Raw genomic sequence first — 19445 nt, forward strand, 5'->3', positions numbered from 1 at the left:
TAGCCATGTTATGTATTTGAAGGGATGTCATGTCGGTGAGGGAGCAAGCTTGTTTTCTGCTGCTTTAAAGACTAGGACCAGGAGTAATGGGTTCAAGGTGAAGGAATAGAGATTCCATCTCAACATTGGGAGAAACTTTCTGACTGTCAGGCCTGTTTGACCGTGGAATGCACTACCTCGGAGTGTGGTGGAGTCTCCTTCTTTGGAGGTTTTTTAAGAGAGGCTGGATGGCCATCTGACAGGAGAGCTTTGATTGTGTGTTCCTGCATGGCAGGGGGTTGGACTTGCTGGCCCTTGCGGTCTCTTCCAACTCTATGATTCTATGACTCTATGATTCCATGCCTTCTCTCTCTTCTGACATGGCGCCTGCCACGGCACGAGTTTATAAAGGTTGCTTTTCCTTCCAAGTCACTGTTTGATTCATGTTCATCAGATCTAACTGACCGCAACTCGTAGGCGTGATTGACATAATTTGAAACGGGAGATTCTCCAAGTGTTGCATTCCGTGAAAGGTGTCGATTTCTGTACGAAATTGACCAGGAGGTTATTTGCTTTCCTTACACAATTGATCTTATAAAGAAGTACAAGGCAGTCGCCACAAGATGGCAGTGGTGGACCAGAATGGCCACTAGCCAAGTTATGTCAAAAAACTGGGGCACAATGCTGATTTTGGACAAAATAAGAACTTTTGCCATGCGCTCTCCCCTAAATTCGGAGCTCAAGGGGTGGAAATGCTGATTTGCGTGGTGCTCATAAAAGCGCAGCGTTGTCCCAAAGAGAGAAGGATTGTATGGGGACTATATGCAAGCCTAAATCCTGCCACTGGATCAGATCAAGAGTCTGTCCAGTCCAAACAGCATCTTGTGTCTGATGAAGGACAGCCAGTATTTCAGTAGCCCAACCAGGGCTTTGTTTGTCTGTGGGGCAGCCTTCCAGGAATCAGTGGGGTGCGGATACAGGACTGGCAATCTCCCCCTTTCCTGACCCAGATCTTTCTTTCTAGGGAAGGGCCCAAAATAAGACATCTACCCCACCCACCCACCCTTTAAACTGACTCTCAATGTTATAAAAACGCTTTTCTCATCAGGCTGCAAGATTCTTTTTCTGAGGTTGAGTGACTTTTAAAAACATTTACAAACAATTTTTATTTTGTCGAAGGCTTTCACGGCGGGATTCAACTGGTTGTGGTGGGTTTTCCGGGCTGTGTAGCCATGGTCGGGTGGATCTTGTTCCTAATGTTTCGCCTGCATCTGTGGCTGGCATCTTCAGAGGTGTATCGCAGAGATAAGTGTGTTACACACTGTGTCCAGTAAGAAGGAATGTTTCTCACTGGGAAATGGACAATAGATACCCCACTTAACATTCCCTTCTCACTGGACACAGTGTGTAACACACTTATCTCTGTGATACACCTCTGAAGACGTCGGCCACAGATGCAGGTGAAACATTAGGAACAAGATCCACCAGTCCACGGCCACACAGCCTGGAAAACCCACCAGAACCCATTTTTATTTTGCATATTGAGGTATACAGAAACCTGGTCCGTGTCTATGGCTGGGCCCCTTTCTCTGCCTTTATACTGTTAGAAGAGGCAGGCCGGGGGCTGTAAAATTCAGGACTGGGGGTAGGGAACAAACTATTTGGAATTCTCACATCTAGACCTACGGGCATTATCTTCTCCAAGATTATGTAAGCTCTTGGGTGTTTAAGCTTACATCTTACATCTTGGGTATTTAAGCTTACATCTTTTCCTCTACATCCTTGGAGGCGGGGAGGTTGTTTGACTTTTCCAGCCTCCCCCCGCAGCCAGGAAACCTCTTTGGAGGCGGCAGTCGGTTGTGGCTATGGCTCTGCGGTTCATGGATGGGGCTGCCTGCCATCCACACCCGTCCATCTGCCCATTTGGCACAGGCATAGACTAAGGCGACCAGATTTTCACCTTTTTAAAGCGGGACGTGTGTGCACGCGGCCGCAGGAGCGCACTGCCTTCTGGGGCGCTCCCTGGTTTCCCGCTCTGTCACAGGGCGGGAAACGGGAGCGTCCCAGAAGGCAGTGCGGCAGCCTTCCAAAAATCGGGACATTTAAAAAAACCCGCGGGACGCGGGACAAATTGGTTAAAAGCGGGTCTGTCCTGCCAAAAGCGGGACGTCTGGTCACACTAGCATAGACACACACGCACACACACGATAGTTTGCTGTATGATGGTCTTTATTCTACGTGCTGATATACAGAGCGAGGGTAGTCAGGGCAGGTTTCTCCGGCGCCTTTGACGTATGGAGACAGGGGTAGGGAGGGAGACAAGAACAGGCGATCTTCCAAGGAATTACTCGTTCAAACCTTTCTGTAAGGGAACAGAGAGCGAGAGAAAAGGATGGAGCGATTAAGTGAAGAGTGACATCTGGGGACCCTAAGCTTTTCAAGGCTGTGGGGCCCTTTGAAACTATGAGAGGGGTTGGCGAGCACCACTTTCTACAGGAAGTGGGGCCAAACCCAAAATGGCCACCGCAGGAAGTGGAGCCAAACCCAAAATGGCCACCGCAGGAAGTGGAGCCAAACAAAAGACTTCCCTCCTCCTGGGGAGAATGAAATCCTGAAGGGAGAACAGAACCACACACTAACTAAAGAAAGCCCAGTTGCTTACCAGTCCTCCTCATCCTCTGGTGGAAAACTCTTCCATTTGAAGGAAGGAAATCAATAACAAGATGGCCCTGCTCGAGTTTGTGAAAATGGCCCCTGCCCACTTTGTCAAAAGCGCACTGTGTGCCAAGGGATGTTCTGGTGGGCCTGGGCTCCATGGTGGGGAACCGTGGGATGGAAAGGGCCAGGGGGTGTCCGGGCTGAAGGGCAGCCCACATTCCCGTTCTCACCTTTGCCCCGATATCACGACTCTTGGCCCTCAGTTTGTTGACTTGGGACTCAGCAATGTCGGCCCGCTCCTCAGCCTCATCCAGCTCATGCTGAACTTTCCGGAACTTGGCCAGGTTGGAGTTGGCCTGCTCCTCCTGGGGGAGAGAGGATGGAAAGCAAGAGGGTGGTGTGTATTCAATCCACCAGGATATCTCTCAGGGTGGGGAGAAGGGTACGGAGAGGAACAGCTGCAAAGGTGAGGGGTGTCAAACATGTGGCCCAGGGGCTGGATTCAGTCCTTTGGGAGGGGTTATCAGGCACATGAGCCAGATTGGTGGTGGAGGGGGGAGTTGCCTCAGCTGGCTTGTGGGCCTGATAAAGAAGAAGAAGAAGAGTTTGGATTTATATCCCCCCTTTCTCTCCTGCAGGAGACTCAAAGGGGCTTACAATCTCCTTGCCCTTCCCCCCTCAAAACAAACACTCTGTGGGGTAGGTGGGGCTGAGAGAGCTTCAAGAAGCTGTGACTAGCCCAAGGTCACCCAGCTGGCGTGTGTGGGAGTGTACAGGCTAATCTGAATTCCCCAGATAAGCCTCCACAACTCAAGCAGCAGAGCTGGGAATCAAACCCGGTTCCTCCAGATCATAGTGCACCTGCTCTTAGCCACTACGCCACTGAGGTAGCTCCCCCCCCCCATGCCAATCTGTGCTGGGGAGCCTACTGGGGGCTCGTCAGCTGAAGCAGCCAAACACGTGTCCAACTGAGTCATATTTCTTTTATATTTGGCCCTTGTTACAAATAAGTTTGATGCCCCTGGCGTAGGACCTTGGACTCTAAGTTGGAAAATTCAACCATTTTTTCCATTCATGACAAAAGGAGAAGGGACCCCCCCCCCCACAAGAAATACTATGTTGAGGTTCATAGGACCTGCCTAGACCACAGCCATGAGAGCAGGGTGCTGTAGTGAGGAGAAGAATTGGGCAAAACTGAGCTAAAGAGCTGGCTGGTTCCGACCCATAATTAAGAAGGGAATATCTGGCCACTTACCGCTTCTTCTGCCTGCCTCTTGTACGCCTTCACCTTCAGCTGGAGTTTATCCACCAGGTCCTGAAGGCGGACGAGATTCTTCCGATCCTCCTCAGTCTGCATCACAGGGAGGAGACCAAATTTTTAATCAGGCTGAGCTGAAACACTGACTCACAGAACTGGATGCATCTCCCGCTGTCCCAACCATGAGTCCCTTTTTTCTTTGTAAAGTTAGATGGCAGATCTCTGGGCCCCGGTTGCCAACATCCAGCTTCCCTTCCCCCCAAAACAAAAATTAATAAGGAGCCATTGCAATAGCCATGTGAAGAATATCCAGAGGTGTATTTAAGGGAAACGTAGCCTCACGCAAAATCTGAGCTTTCTGCCCCCTTCTGCTTTATCTTCCACTTATCATGCCAAATCTGACGGCCAGTCGGAACCCACCAACCAAACACTGAAGCAATACCTAACGTGCTATGTAAACCATCACCAGGATACCTGGGTGGAACTATCTGTACAATGGGCCTTGAACTAACTTGAATGAGACATACTCTAAAAGTACATAATTTAGGGCTGGAATGGAGGAAAACCTGGGACCTGAATCCCTGAAGAGCCACGAGCAATTCACACAAAGGTTTTGTTCCGGAGCCAAGACTGGGCTAAGAGAAGGAGAATGAGGCCCTCCACGCCGCCACACCTGGTAGGTGAGCTCCTTGATGCGCCGTTCGCACTTGCGCATCCCCTTGACGTTCTCGGCATTGCGTTTCTGCTCCAGCTCCAGCTCATTCTCCAGCTCCCGCACTCGGGCCTCCAGTTTCTGCAGCTGCTTTTTGCCGCCCTTGAGGGCCAGCTGCTCGGCCTCGTCCAGGCGCATCTGCAGGTCCTTGATGGTCTGCTCCATGTTCTTCTTCATCCGCTCCAGGTGCGCGCTGGTGTCCTGCTCCTTCTTCAGCTCCTCCGCCATCATGGCTGCCTAATGGTACGGAAAAATAGGCCAAGGTTCATTTGGGGAGGAGTCACTCAGTTTGGCCACCTCCTGAGCATCTATTCAGTCCAGTGTTTCACATATCCCCCAAGGTCCGGGCCCTGCAGGACCTTGGGGAGTTCCGCAGGGCCTGTAAGACGGAGCTGTTCCGCCGGGCCTGTGGAGGAGCCGGCCACTAATGGTGCCCCCTTTCTGTGGCCCCTGACATCTGGGCCACTTGTCACCTAACGAGACTCGCCATGCCTCCCTTTTTGGGAAGGAGGGACTTTTTATTATTGGAATGCTGGACGCCACTCTATTTTGTTGAGGTTTTTATATAATTCTTGGAACAAAAATTTGTTTTTTTTTAATCGCTGCTTTTAAATGTTTAACTATTTTATATTGTATCCCTATATGCTGTACACCGCCCAGAGCCCTCCGGGGATGGGGCGGTATAAAAGCCTAATAAACAAACAAACAAACAAACAAACAAATAAATAAATAAATAACACAGGGGTGTCCATCTCTGGTGCTTCAGATGTTCATGGACTACAATTCCCATCAGCCCCTGTTGGCATGGCCAATTCTCATCAGCCCCTGTTGGCATGGCCAATTGTAATCCATGAACATCTGAAACACCAAGAGTTGGACACCTCTGCCCTAACACCTCAGCTGCTTGTTTCTGTGGATGTTCTGCAGATTGGGAAGAGGGTAGTGGTAGAACATCTGCTTGGCCGACACAAGGTCCCAGGTTCAATCCCTGTCTTCTCCTGTTAAAAGGACCACACAGTAGGTAGGGTCACCAGACTTGGATTGGGAAATGCCCAAAGGTTTGGGGGAGTAGCGACTGGGGAGGGCAGGGTTTGGGTTGGGAGGTGGCCTCAGCTGGGTACAATGCTATAGTGTCTACCCTCCAAAGTAGTCATTTTCTCCAGCGGGACTGATCTGTAGTTTGGAGATCAGTTGTCAGAGTTGGAGGCACTGGAAGTTGGCAACTGTAACAGGAGGTGATGTGAAAGACCTTCCTCTGGAACCTGGGAAGCCTGCTGCCAGCCTGAGCAGGCAATTCCTGGGCACCCTGAATTGAAGTGGGCCGGCTTGGAGCAGCTCAGAACTTTGGGGTGAGATGGTGCGGCTCCGGGCAGTGCAGGGATTAGCCATTCTTGGGCACTAAGCAAGCCTTTATTGGCATGGACAGCAGTACAACAATAATAAAAACAGATTAAAAAGCATATACAATACAGGATATACATGTTAGGACGGAGGAAATCTACTGGCATTTAGTAATTTCCAAGAGAAAGTCTGCCACTATCCTACAGAGAGAAGGATCAGGGTTGTCCAACAAGTAGTGTAACCTAAATAGATCGGGGAGATGGGGTAAATGTAAAGGAGTGAGATTCACATACTTGGATCTGATTTCCTTGAATCTGAGACAGTGAAGTAATTGGTGGGCCAGAGATTCAACTGAGCCATCGTTACATGGGCACAATCTTTTAAGCCTTTTCTTGCTTATTAAATCTGCCATGTAACAAGGCAGAAGGCATAACATTAAACCTGGCGAGCATTATGGCTCTCCTTTGAACAGGGTTTATTAAGCAATGCAGAATGAGGCAGGCTGGCTTGCTGCACCTTGGGGTTTCCCAGGCCATGTTGGGGCTCCGGGGGAGCAGAGGTGGCACAGTTCCAGGTAGTAGGGGGATGTCCTGAGCATCAGGGCCTGCAGCCATCTTGGGACTCTTAGGGAAGAGGGAAACCTAACCAAAACCAGCCTCCTCTTTCACTCACGTCGGTGATGGCTTTCTTGGCCTTCTCTTCTGCATTCCTGCACTCCTGGACCGCTTCTTCCACCTCTGTCTGCAGTTGGGAGAGGTCAGACTCCATCTTCTTTTTCTGGTTGATGAGGCTGGTGTTCTGGATTGTGCAAGAAAGAGAAAGCGGCGGGGGAGGGATTATTGTGGAGGGGATTTTCAACCTCTGGTGTTCGATTTGGGCTGTCTCGCAACACTCAAGTTGACCTCAAGGGAGTTACGGAAGCCCACCAAAGGATGGCCTTGGAATGGGTGGAAGCTTATAGCTCTCTTTGCTTCCGCAGGAAGTGGAAAGGCTCTCTTTGCGGTTACCTGAGAGTGGAGAAGCTGGACCCTTTCGGTGGCTTCGATCAACTCCTGTTCAGCCAATTTCCGGGCTCTTTCTGTCTGCTCAACCACTGCACGCAGTTCCTCCAATTCTGACTGCAACAGGTTGTTCCTCCGTTCTACAATAGCAATGTTTTCTTTCAGGTCTTCGTTGGCTCGGACAACGTCGTCCAGTTGTATCTGGGTGTCCTGGAAATAAAGGAGAAAGTCATGATGGAAGAAGGAGGAGGAGGAGGTGGAGGAGGAGGAGGAGGAGGAGAAGAGGAGGAGGAGGAGTTTGGATTTATATCCCCCTTTCTCTCCTGAAGGAGACTCAAAGGGGCTGACAATCTCCTTTCCCTTCCCCCCCTCACACCCTGTGAGGTGGGTGGGGCTGAGAGAGCTCCGAAGAACTGTGACTAGCCCAAGGTCACCCAGCTGGCATGCGTTGGAGTGCACAAGCTAATCTGGTTCACCAGATAAGGCTCCACAGCTCAAGTGGCAGAGCGGGGACTCAAACCCAGTTCTCCAGATTAGAGTGCACCTGCTGTTAACCGCTACGCCACACTAGGATGGATGAGGTAAAAATGAGCAGCAAAGGGGATATAAAAAGCCGAGTGAGAACAAGCGAAGGCTTCCCCAGGAAACCCTCTGGTACCATGTTTCTCCGAAAATAAGACAGTGTCTTATATTAATTTTTGCTCCCAAAGATGCGCTATGTCTTATTTTCAGGGGATGTCTTATTTTTCCGCTCCACAGCTGCATGCTCTGGTGTTCTGTTCGACGGACATGCTTCCAAACAAAAACTTTGCTACGTCTTACTTTTGGGGTATGTTTTACATTTAGCACTTCAGCAAAACCTCAACTACGTCTTATTCTCAGGGGATGCTTATTTTTAGAGAAACAGGGTAGTACAGTGGTGGCGAACCTGTGGCATGGGTGCCAGAGGTGGCACTCAGAGCCCTCTCTGTGGGCATGCGCAAACAGAGTCCCCCCCCACACATCTAGGCTGGCCTGGGCTGCTGGGCTCGATTATTAGCATTAAACGTAAGACCTAGTTTTGGGGAAGCAGTGTAGGTAACCCTGTTAAGCACTGTTAAACCTCACTGATTTTCATGCGAAGAACTAAAGCACAATCCTTTACCTGGGAGTAAGCTCGGTTGCTGGCAATGGGGCTTGCTTCTGAGTAAACCCTCCTAGGGTCGTGATTCACCCATTGGAAGAGTTGCACAGTTGCTTCAAAGCAAAGCCACCAACTACCACCAAGCTTACTCCCGAGTAACGCACGCCTCGGAGCCAACCGTTTTTTCTAAACTAAAACCTCAGTATTCAGGTTAAATTGCCGTGTTGGCACTTTGCGATAAATAAGTGGGTTTTGGGTTGCAATTTGGGCACTTGGTCTCGAAAAGGTTCGCCATCACTGGGGTAGTACCTTGAGGTATCCTTGTAGAGTTTTGACTTGTTTCTGGGCCTCAGCTGCGATGCGGTTGGCGTGACTAAGCTGGATTTCCATCTCGTTCAGGTCTCCCTCCATCTTCTTCTTCACCCTCAGCGCCTCGTTGCGGCTTCGGGTCTCGGCGTCCAGCGAGGTCTGAAGCGAGTCCACCATCCGCAGGTGGTTCCGCTTGGCCTGCTCCATCTCCTCGTCCTTCTCGGCCAGTTTGCGTTCGATGTCGGCCTTGATCTGGTTGAACTCCAGCTGGGCCCGGAGGATCTTGCCTTCCTCGTGCTCCAGAGAGGCCTGGAGAGGGTGCGTGTTTGTGAGGGGGAGATAATATTGGGTACCAGGAGAGAACAGAACGGCTGTGTGAGATAATGGTTATAGTCGTAGCTGTACAAAGAAGTTTACTATAAAGTGTGGTGAGGATTATTTGCCCTGATTTGGATTTGGTTGGCTCAGACTGGCCCAATTTTGTGTGCTCTTGGAAGATAAGCAGAGTAGAAAAAGAAAAATAGTTTGGATTTATATCCCCCTCTTTCTCTTCCCTAAGGAGACTCAAAGGGGCTTAAAAATCTCCTTTCCCTGCCCCCCTCACAACAAACACCCTGTGAGGTAGGTGGGGCTGAGAGAGCTCTGAAGAACTGTGACTAGCCCAAGGTCACCGAGCTGGCGTGTGTTGGAAAGCACAGGCTAATCTGAATTCCCCAGATAAGCCTCCACAGCTCAACGGAAGTTGAGTTTTTTAAAAGCATCAGACATTGGTATCCTTCTACACCATTAGTGGATTTGTTACTCCATTACAGATCCTTGATATTATTTTAGTTGGGATCCTCTGTGTATGTGTTGTTCATTGTTTTATTGTTGTTGTTTATAATATGTTGTTGATTTAGCTATTTTAATGAAAATAATTTAAACATGACCGGGGAATCCAACCCGGTTCTCCAGATTAGAATGCACCTGCTCTGAACCACGACACCACGCTGGCTCTTTGTGGAGCTCCATGACCCAGTGGCTTACTCACCTCAGCTTCTTCTAGGGCTGCCTGCAGCTCCAGCTTCTCAGCCTCCAACTGCTTCCGAATCTTCTCAAGCTCGTGGATGCTCTTGTTACTGGCTCCGAGCTGCTCGGTGAGGTCCGAGATCTCCTCTGCCAGGAGGAACGGGAAAAGCCAATCAGCTTCCATCCATCAGGGCACAGGGATCTCACCATCTTGCTCTGAGAGAGCAGGGCCGAGGCCTAAAGGCTCAAGGGTGGACGGGTAGGGGAAGCCGATGAAACGCTCACCCTGCAAGTTCTTGTTCTCCCTCTTGAAGGTCTCCAGATGTTCCAGGGACTCCTCGTAGGCGTTCTTCAACTTGAAGAGCTCGGTGCTGAGGGAACGGGCCTCCTTTTGGGATGATTCCAGCTCCATCTGGGACTCCTCAAACTTCTGCTTCCACTCGGACAAGAGCTGGGGGTTTGACGGGGAGCAAAGCGAGAGGATCAGGCCTGGAGCCTCGACTCACGTGGCCGTTGTCTTCAGAATGGGCTCCTCAAGAACAGGGGGTGTGGCTTTACAAAATGGCGCTTGGGGCTTACCCAAGGATCTGCCCCCCCAGCCCAGAACATAAGAACAAGCCTGCTGGATCAGACCAGAGTCCATCTAGTCCAGCTCTCTGCTACTCGCAGTGGCCCACCAGGTGCCTTGGGGAGCTCACAGGCAGGATGTGAGAGCAATGGGCATCTGCAGCTGTTGCTCCCGAGCACCTGGTCTGCTCAGGCCTTTGCAATCTGAGATCAAAGAGGATCAAGATTGGTAGCCATAGATTGACTTCTCCTCCATAAATCTGTCCAAGCCCTTTTTAAAGCTATCCAGGTTAGTGGCCATCACCACCTCCTGTGGCAGCATATTCCAAACACCAATGACACGTTGCCTGAAGAAGTGTTTCCTTTTATTAGTCCTAATTCTTCCCCCCAGCATTTTCAATGGATGCCCCCTGAACGTCCCATGGTGTTCGGAGCAGGGGTGTAGTTGAATGCCAGCGAGCAGGGCTTGTCCCATCCCTAATCTCCACATGAAAATTGGGACTGGGGTCAGCCGACCTGGCCCACCCCCCCACTGATCTCCCCACCCATCACACCCACTTCTGGGGCTGGCATCAGCATACTCTCAAGTGGGGCAGCTGCCAGGACCCAGGGTTTGTGGCAGGACCCGCTGGCAGCATCCTCTGCCCGCTCACTTGCCAGCCTTCTGTACCCCCACCCAACCCCCCTCAGCAGGGTCTAGTACTGTAGAGCCCACCTTCCCAAGCAGCCATTTTCTCCAGGGGAAACGATCTCTGCCCTCTGTGATTGCTGGAGATCTCCAGCCCCTGCCTGGAGGTTGGCAACTGTAGCAACGGAAGTGCTTCCGAACGGACAGAGGAAGAACCCAGTGATGGGTATGAGGCATGTGGGTGGATGGGAGGAAGGAAGGCAGAGGAGGAAGGAAGGAAAGGCCCTGGGAACTCTCTGCCCAAAGCCCTAGACCCGTGGTGGCGAACCTTTGGCACTCCAGATGTTATGGACTACAATTCCCATCAGCCCCTGCCACCATGGCCAATTGGCCATGCTGGCAGGGGTTGATGGGAATTGTAGACCATAACATCTGGAGTGCCAAAGGTTCACCACCACTGCCCTAGAACCAGTCCAGCCCATGTCCCCTCTTGCTCACTTTGTCGAAGTTCCTCTGCTTCTTGTCCAGGGCAGCCGCAGCTGCATTCGAACGCTCCACGTCCACCATGAGGTCTTCGATCTCGTTCTGCAGGCGGTGCTTGGTCTTCTCCAGCGAGGAGCACTTGGCGTTGACGGCCTCCACGGCCTCCTCGGCATCCTGCAGCCGCTGGGCCAGCTTCTTCCTGGCATGGAAGGGGGCAACAAAGAGTCAGTAGCCAGCGCCCTTGTCCGTTTTGTGGAACGCGCAGAGCTGAAAAGTATGACTCTAGTAGTGCTTTTCGTTAAGAAGATATAGGGGGAAATGCATAATTCTGCCCCACTGCTTGTCTGGTAAGATGCAGAGGCGTATCTAGGGAAAATGTAACCCAGTGTAAAATCTGAGTTTTCCGGGGGGGGGCATATGGGCGGCTGCCCTCCCCCACCACGACCAAACAACGTGTGTATGGACCCAGGGGGAAGGATCAGGGGTGTGGGGCGATTTTCCGCCACCCACGTGACTAAATGGCCGCAGCCTGGGGACATTTGACCCCATATGTCCCCCTGGGCAGTACGCCCCTGGTAAGATGCCTCAAGTAGTGCTTTTCCTTAAGGAGATATAAGGGGAAATGCATCATTCGTTCGTTCGTTCGTTCGTTCGTTCGTTCGTTTATTTATTTATTTATATACCACCCTCCCCGAAGGCTCAGGGTGGTGTCCATCAACACTAAAACAATTAAAACATCAACTACATAATTTACAATAAAATAATATATAAAATACTAAAACTACAGATGGCTTCAGCCCCTCCTTTCCCCCTTTATGTACCCACGGGAGGCCAGATGTTCTTATGGCGGGGTTGACATCATCCCGGCTGGCCAAACACCAGGCGGAACAGGTCCGTTTTACAGGCCCTGCGGAAACTTTGTAAGTCCCGCAGGGCCCTGATCTCACCTGGAAGCCTGTTCCACCAGGTAGGGGCCAGAGCCGTAAAAGCCCTGGCCCTTGTAGAGGCCAGCCGGATCGCCTTGGGGCCAGGGATCACCAGTAGGTCCGCGCCCGACGAGCGGAGGGGCCTAGAAGGGTGGTGTAGGGCAAGACAGTCCCTCAGATAAGCAGGGCCAAGGCCGCGAATGGCTTTGAAGGTCAATACCAAAACTTTAAACATGACCCGGTACTCGATTGGCAGCCAGTGCAGTTGGTATAGGACCGGCGTAATCCGGTCCCTAGCTGTTGCCCCAGAGAGGAACCTGGCTGCTGCATTTTGTACGAGTTTCAATTTCCAGATCATGGCTAAAGGTAAGCCCGCGTAGAGCGAGTTACAGTAGACTAATCTAGAGGTGACCGTGGCATCATTCTGCCCCACTGCTTGTTTGGTAAGATGCCCCTTTGCCTTCTGCTTTTCTATCCGGTGGATGCAAAGTCACTCGGATAACTGACAATATTTTACTGTTAAAACGGTATAGAAATAAAAATTGTACAAGCTGGGAGCCCGCAGGGAATTGCAAGCATCGAGTTGGCCGCTTTTAAACGGCTCCATCTGGCTGTCCCTTTACTAGCTGTTTGAAAGGTGAGCAATTAGCAGTGGATTCAGTTAACTTCACCCCGTGAAAAGCTTCAACTGCTCATTTCCAGTCATTAAAACTCTATTAGAGGGATAGGGAAATTTTACGGGAAAGGGAGAAAAGGCAGGCACATTACGCTCGGGAGGTGAGCTGGAGCGTAGCTGTATCTCTTGTGGCTGATACGAATGAGAGGGCGGTTGGAGAAATGAGAACTAATTACGTGGGGGATCAATGAAGGAAGTAAGGAAGGCTAGAGAGGTAAAACAAAGGCTGAACAGACAGGAACAGGCAAAGGAAATGGAGAAGAGAGAATGGAGAAGCGAAATGGTGAGATAAAAATAGAGTGTGTAAACAGAAAAGTTTGGGGAGCAACAGGGGAGTGGTTAATCCAGGGCAGGAGCAGCAGTGGTGTAGGAGGTTAAGAGCTCGTGTATCTAATCTGGAGGAGCCGGGTTTGATTCCCAGCTCTGCCGCCTGAGCTGTGGAGGCTGGGAATTCAGATTAGCCTGTACACTCCCACACACGCCAGCTGGGTGACCTTGGGCTAGTCACAGAAGCTCTCTCAGCCCCACCCACCTCACAGGGTGTTTGTTGTGAGGGGGGAAGGGCAAGGAGATTGTCAGCCCCTTTGAGTTTCCTGCAGGAGAGAAAGGGGGGATATAAATCCAAACTCTCCTTCTTCTTCTTCTCTTTCTGCACAAGCCCCTGAAAATGTTTTGCAAACGTTTTCAAAACCTGTTTGTCTGCACTCACGTCCTCAATTTGATTGATTGATTGATTGATTGATTGATTGATTGATTGATTGATTGATTGATTGATTGATTGATTGATTGATTGGTTTTGTATACCGCCCTATCCCCGAAAAGCTCTGGGCTGTGTACAACAAAATGAAATCATAATATAGCTAAACAACAAATCCAAGCTAAACAAATAAATTCCAATACAAATATATGACTAAATCCCTTTTAAAAACAGTGATTAGTACAACATTTTAAAAGTGTGTCCTGGTTGCCATTTTGTGGTTGTTCCGTTTTTTAAAAAAAGATTTGATGCTATGAGGCTTTAAAGCCTTGTGCTGCGATTCCCTAAGGGTTGTGACTTTGTCGCTTTGTAGACGTGCCCCCCTCCTTAAAAATGCTGGAAATACAGCACGAGACTTCCGGTGCGAGCTCAGAAAATGGTGCCAACAAGGAAGTCCAGGAACTGCCGAGAGGCGTGGGGAACGTTTTAGAGATATCCGCACAGCAAGTGAAAACAGTTCCGCAAAAGAAACGCTTCCAGAAAACCTTCAAAAAAAGAATCGCTTGGGAACAGCATGCCAATAAAGTATTTTGGGCAGGAAATAAAAACATTTTGGGCTAAAAACCATGCGGAATTCCATGGAGGAAACGTTTTATTTCCTACCTCAAAATGTTTTATTTGGGTTGTACGGAAAACACCTAGATGGGGTCAGGGACAAGAGAGGACTCAGACCCCCTCACTTACTTGGCCTCCTCCAGTTCTTCTGTCCTCTGGATGGCATCAGTCTCGTACTTGGTTCTCCACTGGGCCACCTCGGAGTTGGCCTTGGAGAGCGATCTTTGAAGCTCTGCTTTGGCCTCCGTCTCCTCCTCGTACTGCTCTCTCAACAGGTCGCAGTCGTGGCGGGCCGATTGGAGAGCGTGCGCCAGAGCGTTCTTGGCCTGGGGGTGTAGACAGAAACATCACCTGTCAGTAGCTTTCGGTCTCTATCTGACTTGTTTCTCTCCTCTTCTCTGAGCTCTGTCAATTCACCCATCCTGACCCACCACCTGTATGTATTCCTTGCCTTAGCTTCTTCCTCCAGCTGCCTCTTCAGGTCTTCTAGTTGTTGGGTGTATGTCAACTTCCCTCGTGTGAGCTGATTTATCAGAGCTTCCTTTTCATCCAGCTGGCGGGATAGTTCCCCTAAGCAGAAGAACAGGAATTGCCTTTGATTTGAAGTGGAGGAATCCATCATCTGTTCCTTCTGAGACAGAGTTGTCAGTCGTGTTCAGAGACAGCATGGTTAATGGTTAAGAGGAGCAGACTCTAAACTGGAGAACGGGGTACAATCCCCCGCTCCTCCATGTGAAGCTTGCTGGGGGGACCTTGAGTTAGTCACAATTTTCTCAGAACTCTCTCAGCTAGATAAGCGAGAAGATATGGAGAATGGGGAAGATACAAACAATAGGGACAAACCATTCTCGGTCTGGAGCTTCGCCCGTTGCGTGGTGAGGTCATTGACCGTCCGTTGAGTCTCTTCGGACTTGGTCCGGTGCTCGTTCATTTGGTCTTCAAACGTACGGCACATCTTCTCCAGGTTGGCCTGGAATCCAATAAAGAGAACTATTGGTGAAACAGATTCTGTGACAGAAACACAATAAATCAAAGTGACAAGGCAAACTGACAGATGGTCAGATGGTAAGAGATACATAGAAAGAAAGAAAACTACCCGCGGAAGAGGAGAGGGTGAAAAAGAAGAATATTCTTGATAATTTTGGATTTGTATTCCGAGCCGTTTTTACTCTTTATGTATTTTGGAACGTTAACAAAGTTTTGCGAAAAGAAGGATAACAAGAAAAACTGGGAAGGAAAACAAACAAGGAAATGCAAGGAAAAGGACGCAGTCGAGAACGGAGCAAATGGGACCAGTCAGATGTATAAATGTTTTAATATTGGAATGAGGGAGGCTGGCGCCAAAATTTACGCTCTTTCCAACTTCCAAATTTACTCCAAAAGCTTCCTGGTCCCCCCTCCTAAGCTCGTTCCTCCATTACTTTTAGCTCCTCCTCCTTGACATCACTCTCTTCCTTTGCTCCACCCCCAATATGGCCCCATCTCTCCCTCCTCTTGGCACAACCTTGGCTTTCATGAGCTGCTCCATGTTGGAAGTGATGTCGTCCAGCTCGAGCTTGAACTCGCTTTTCTCCTTCTCCAGCTTCTGCTTCACCCGCTGCAGGTTGTCGATTTGTTCGCCCAGCTCCGCCACCGAGTCGGCGTGCTTCTTGCGCAGGGCCGCCGCCGTGGCCTCGTGCTGCAGCGTCGCCTCTTCCAGGTCGCGCCGCATCTTCTGGAACTCGGCCTCCCGCTTCTTGTTCATCTCGATCTGCACCGAGGTGGCCCCGCCCGCCTCCTCCAGCCGCTCGCTGATCTCCTCCAGCTCCCGGGAAAGGTCGGAGCGCTGCTTCTCCACCTTGGCACGGGCCGTGCGCTCGGCCTCCAGTTCTTCTTCCAGCTCCTCGATCCGTGCCTGTGCCAAGGAGAAAGATGCCATGTCTATAGGAACATCTGGATCACAGTCCAGTGTGGGGCCCACTGGACCTCCCAGTGCTTTTCCTGGCACTCAACCTCCCAGTGCTTTTCCTGGCACTCAACAAGTGTTTTTGAAAAGGGGGTATGGTCAGGTTTGCCCAGATTCTGATTGGTCACTGGAGATTTCATTGAAGAAGAGTTTGGATTTATATCCCCCCTTTCTCTCCTGCAGGAGACTCAAAGGGGCTGACAATCTCCTCGCCCTTCCCCCCTCACAACAAACACCCTGTGAGGTAGGTGGGGCTGAGAGAGCTCCGAGAAGCTGTGACTAGCCCAAGGTCACCCAGCTGGCGTGTGTGGGAGTGCCCAGGCTAATCTGAATTCCCCAGATAAGCCTCCACAGCTCAGGCGGCAGAGCGGGGAATCAAACCCGGTTCCTCCAGATTAGATACACGAGCTCTTAACCTCCTACGCCACTGCTGCTCATTGGCTGTGCAGTTTTCTAAAAAATGTAACGGCCACACCTCAGCACAAGGATCTTCACTGTGTGACTGAGGATAAACTACGGCAGCCATTTTGTGGAAGGCTCCGCCTCCTCCAGCAGCCATTTTGTAGCAGCTGGCCACGCCCAGTACTCTGTGTCAGAATTCCAAAGGTGCTCAGAGGCTGAAAAAGTGCCAGGATCTTTCACCCAAATTAACCGATTTGAAAAGATTGCAATCCTGATCCTAAAAGCCACCATGATAACATGAGGACTCATAGTATCCCAGTTCCAAGCCATAAATAGTTTGGGAATTTTTAGGCAATCAAACCATGAGCTCTGGAAATATAGTCCTTGATAGAACAAACGGGGCAGTGCCCAGGAATGCAGGGTTCTGGACCTCCCCTCTTAATTTAGTCCTAACACACAGAGTTCACCACTGTGAACCCACCAAGTGAAACTAATGCTTCTCTAGAAAGACATCTGATTGCTTATTGGATATCTGATCAGCCCTGCAGATTTATTGCTTTGGCAGTAGTCACCACCACAGCACAAGGATCTTCGCTACACTACTGCGTGTGTGGAGAAGAAAATGTTTTTAAACAATATGCTCCTTTTTTAAAAAGCCATCCTGTTTAAAGAGCCTCTGCCTGAAATGTTGAAGAGGTGCTGTTAGAGTTACGCACGATGTTGCTCCCTGACATTTTGTGAGTCTTGTGGCAGCCATTTTGTGAGTCCTGTGGCGGCCATTTTGGGGCTGGCTCCACCGCTCGTGGCGGCCATTTTGTGGTGGCGTCCACCACCTGTGTCAAAATTCCAGGCGTTAAAATGTTGTGGGGCCCCTGCCTTAAGGCATGGAAAGTGCTTTGTTTTTCTCCAGTGGCTAGAAGAGTTGTTTGCTACTAAAGTCGGTCAAGAACCTCACAGCCCTGCTGTCTGTCGTTTACCTGTAGCTCTTTGAGCTTCTTCTGCAACTGGACTCCCAAAGCTTGCTCATCTTCAATTCTTGCATTCAGGGCGTTGAGCTCAAAGTCTTTCCTGGGAAAGATAAAGACCGAGGCTTTGAAGCAGCATAGGAGAGGCAGATGGCACCATTCACATCCTGTCCCTGACAGGAAGTGGACACTGAACCACCTGGCTCCTCACTTTTTCAGCTTCTCATCCAACTGCTGCTTGTCGTTCTCTAAATCCATGATGCTCTCTTGGGTCAGCTTCAAGTCGCCTTCCAGCTTCCTCTTCGCCCGTTCTAGATCCATCCGGATCTTCTTCTCTTGCTCCAGGGATCCTTCCAGCTGTGGAGCAAAGAAAAACAATCAGGAAATCGGCACTCCTAAGAGAATAAAGGCTCTTTCCCCACCAGAGACTAGATCTTTCTCCTTAGATCCCGTTGCTAGGATGGGTGCACTTACATCATCCACTTGTTGCTCCAGCTTGACCTTGGCTTTAGTGAGGGTGTTGACTTTGTCCTCCTCTGCTTGTAGGTCGTCAAGCGCTTGCTGGTGGGCCTCCTGGAGAGCCTTCTTCTCCTTGGTCAACTTGGCTATGATCTCATCCAGGCCAGCCATCTCCTCTGTGAGGTTCTTAACCTGCGATTATATTGCAGTTTGCAAGGATTAGCTGGCTGAAGCAAGCAAAAATCAAGATGGGCCTTGCAGGAACTTGGGGTTCAAGTGGAGCCCACCAAAACATGATATTATATTCGCAGATTTTTATGGTGTTCTGTATGCTGTTGAGCGCAACGTGCCCAAGGTCATACAGCAGGCTCCGTGTGGGGGAGTAGGGAATTGAACACAGTTCTCCGAGCCCAGAGATTTTAACCACTACACTATTCACTCTCATGGACATTTGAAAGGACTTTCAATTTATCATGGAAGAAGAAGAAGGAGGAGGAGGAGGAGGAGGAGGAGGGGGAGTTTTGAATGTATACCCACCTTTCTCTCCTGTAAGGAGACTCAAAGGGGCTTACAATCTCCTCGGCTCCCCCACCCCCCAGAACAAACACCCTGTGAGGTGGGTGGGGCTGAGAGAGTTCCAAAAAGTTATGACTAGCCCAAGGTCGCCCAGCTGGCATGTGTTGGAGTGCAGAAGCTAACCTGGTTCCCCAGATAAACCTCCACAGTTCAAGTGGCAGAGCGGGGAATCAAACCCGGTTCTCCAGATTAGAGTGCACCTGCTCTTAACCACTACGCCACTGCTGGAGACATTAGTCCAAACCTGCTAAGTCAGTCATGTCTTCCAGTGCTCCATAAAACCATGAAGCCCTTGAATTCAGCTCAGAAACTCTCACTTGGTATGACAGGCATGCAGCCTAGTTTGGATAAACAGCTTTATGAAAGCAGATCACTCTATATCTGTAAAGATCACTCATAACTAGCTTTGGACATTTACCTCCGCTTGATGGTGGCCGTAAAGGGCAACAGTTCTAAGACTGTGCACGCAAAGGCCGTGTTTCATAATGAAAGAACACAGTACTGTATAATCGGCACCAAAACCACTTAACTAAGTTTGGTGACTATTGGAGATTCCCGCACAGGTGTCAAACTCGTGGCCCACAAGATGTTATGGATTATTATTATTATTATTATTATTATTATTATTATTATCATCATCATCATCATCATCATCATCATCATCATCATCATCATCATCATCATCATCATCATCATCATCATCATTCATTTACTTACTTACTTACTTATTTATTTATTTAATATACCGCCCTATCCCCGAAGGGCATGATGCTGGCAGGGATGATGGGAACTGTAGTCCATAACATCTGGAGGGCCGCGAGTTTGACACCTGTGCAAAGCATTCATTTCTGGAACTCCATGGACAATCCACCAACCAAACCCACTATTCAACCCAATTCATGTCAACAAAGTTCCTTGGATGACACAACGAAGACAATTTTGGGCTCAACTCTAACGGCCCCTTCCTTTCCCCATCTTCACCTTGTTCTCCGTCGCGTGCTTCTCTTTCTCTACTTTGGCCAGGGTCAGCTCCAGGTCGTCGATATCCTTCTTCAGTTCCGAGCATTCGTCTTCAAGTTTCCGTTTCTTGGCCGTCAGCTCAGCGTTCATCTCCTCC

At 49.9% G+C, this 19445-nt stretch overlaps 1 protein-coding gene across 1 annotated transcript in view; it reads right to left on the bottom strand.

The window, feature by feature from the left end:
- Positions 1-2190: 2190 nt before the first annotated feature.
- LOC125445005 (myosin-7-like) overlaps positions 2191-19445 on the bottom strand; it is a 42454-nt gene continuing 25199 nt past the window's right edge. Inside the window, 18 exon segments of the mRNA XM_048517816.1 lie at positions 2191-2341; positions 2868-3002; positions 3893-3988; positions 4569-4844; positions 6621-6746; positions 6956-7159; positions 8382-8690; positions 9412-9536; positions 9675-9840; positions 11083-11266; positions 14111-14307; positions 14433-14551; positions 14825-14951; positions 15486-15875; positions 17306-17396; positions 17505-17650; positions 17768-17944; positions 19310-19445. The exon segment at positions 19310-19445 is cut by the window's right edge and continues 100 nt beyond it. Of these exon segments, the coding sequence (XP_048373773.1) occupies positions 2324-2341; positions 2868-3002; positions 3893-3988; positions 4569-4844; positions 6621-6746; positions 6956-7159; positions 8382-8690; positions 9412-9536; positions 9675-9840; positions 11083-11266; positions 14111-14307; positions 14433-14551; positions 14825-14951; positions 15486-15875; positions 17306-17396; positions 17505-17650; positions 17768-17944; positions 19310-19445 (3022 nt within the window). The 3' untranslated portion in view covers positions 2191-2323.

Source organism: Sphaerodactylus townsendi, linkage group LG15 (assembly GCF_021028975.2).
Source record: "Sphaerodactylus townsendi isolate TG3544 linkage group LG15, MPM_Stown_v2.3, whole genome shotgun sequence".
NCBI lineage: Eukaryota > Metazoa > Chordata > Lepidosauria > Squamata > Sphaerodactylidae > Sphaerodactylus > Sphaerodactylus townsendi.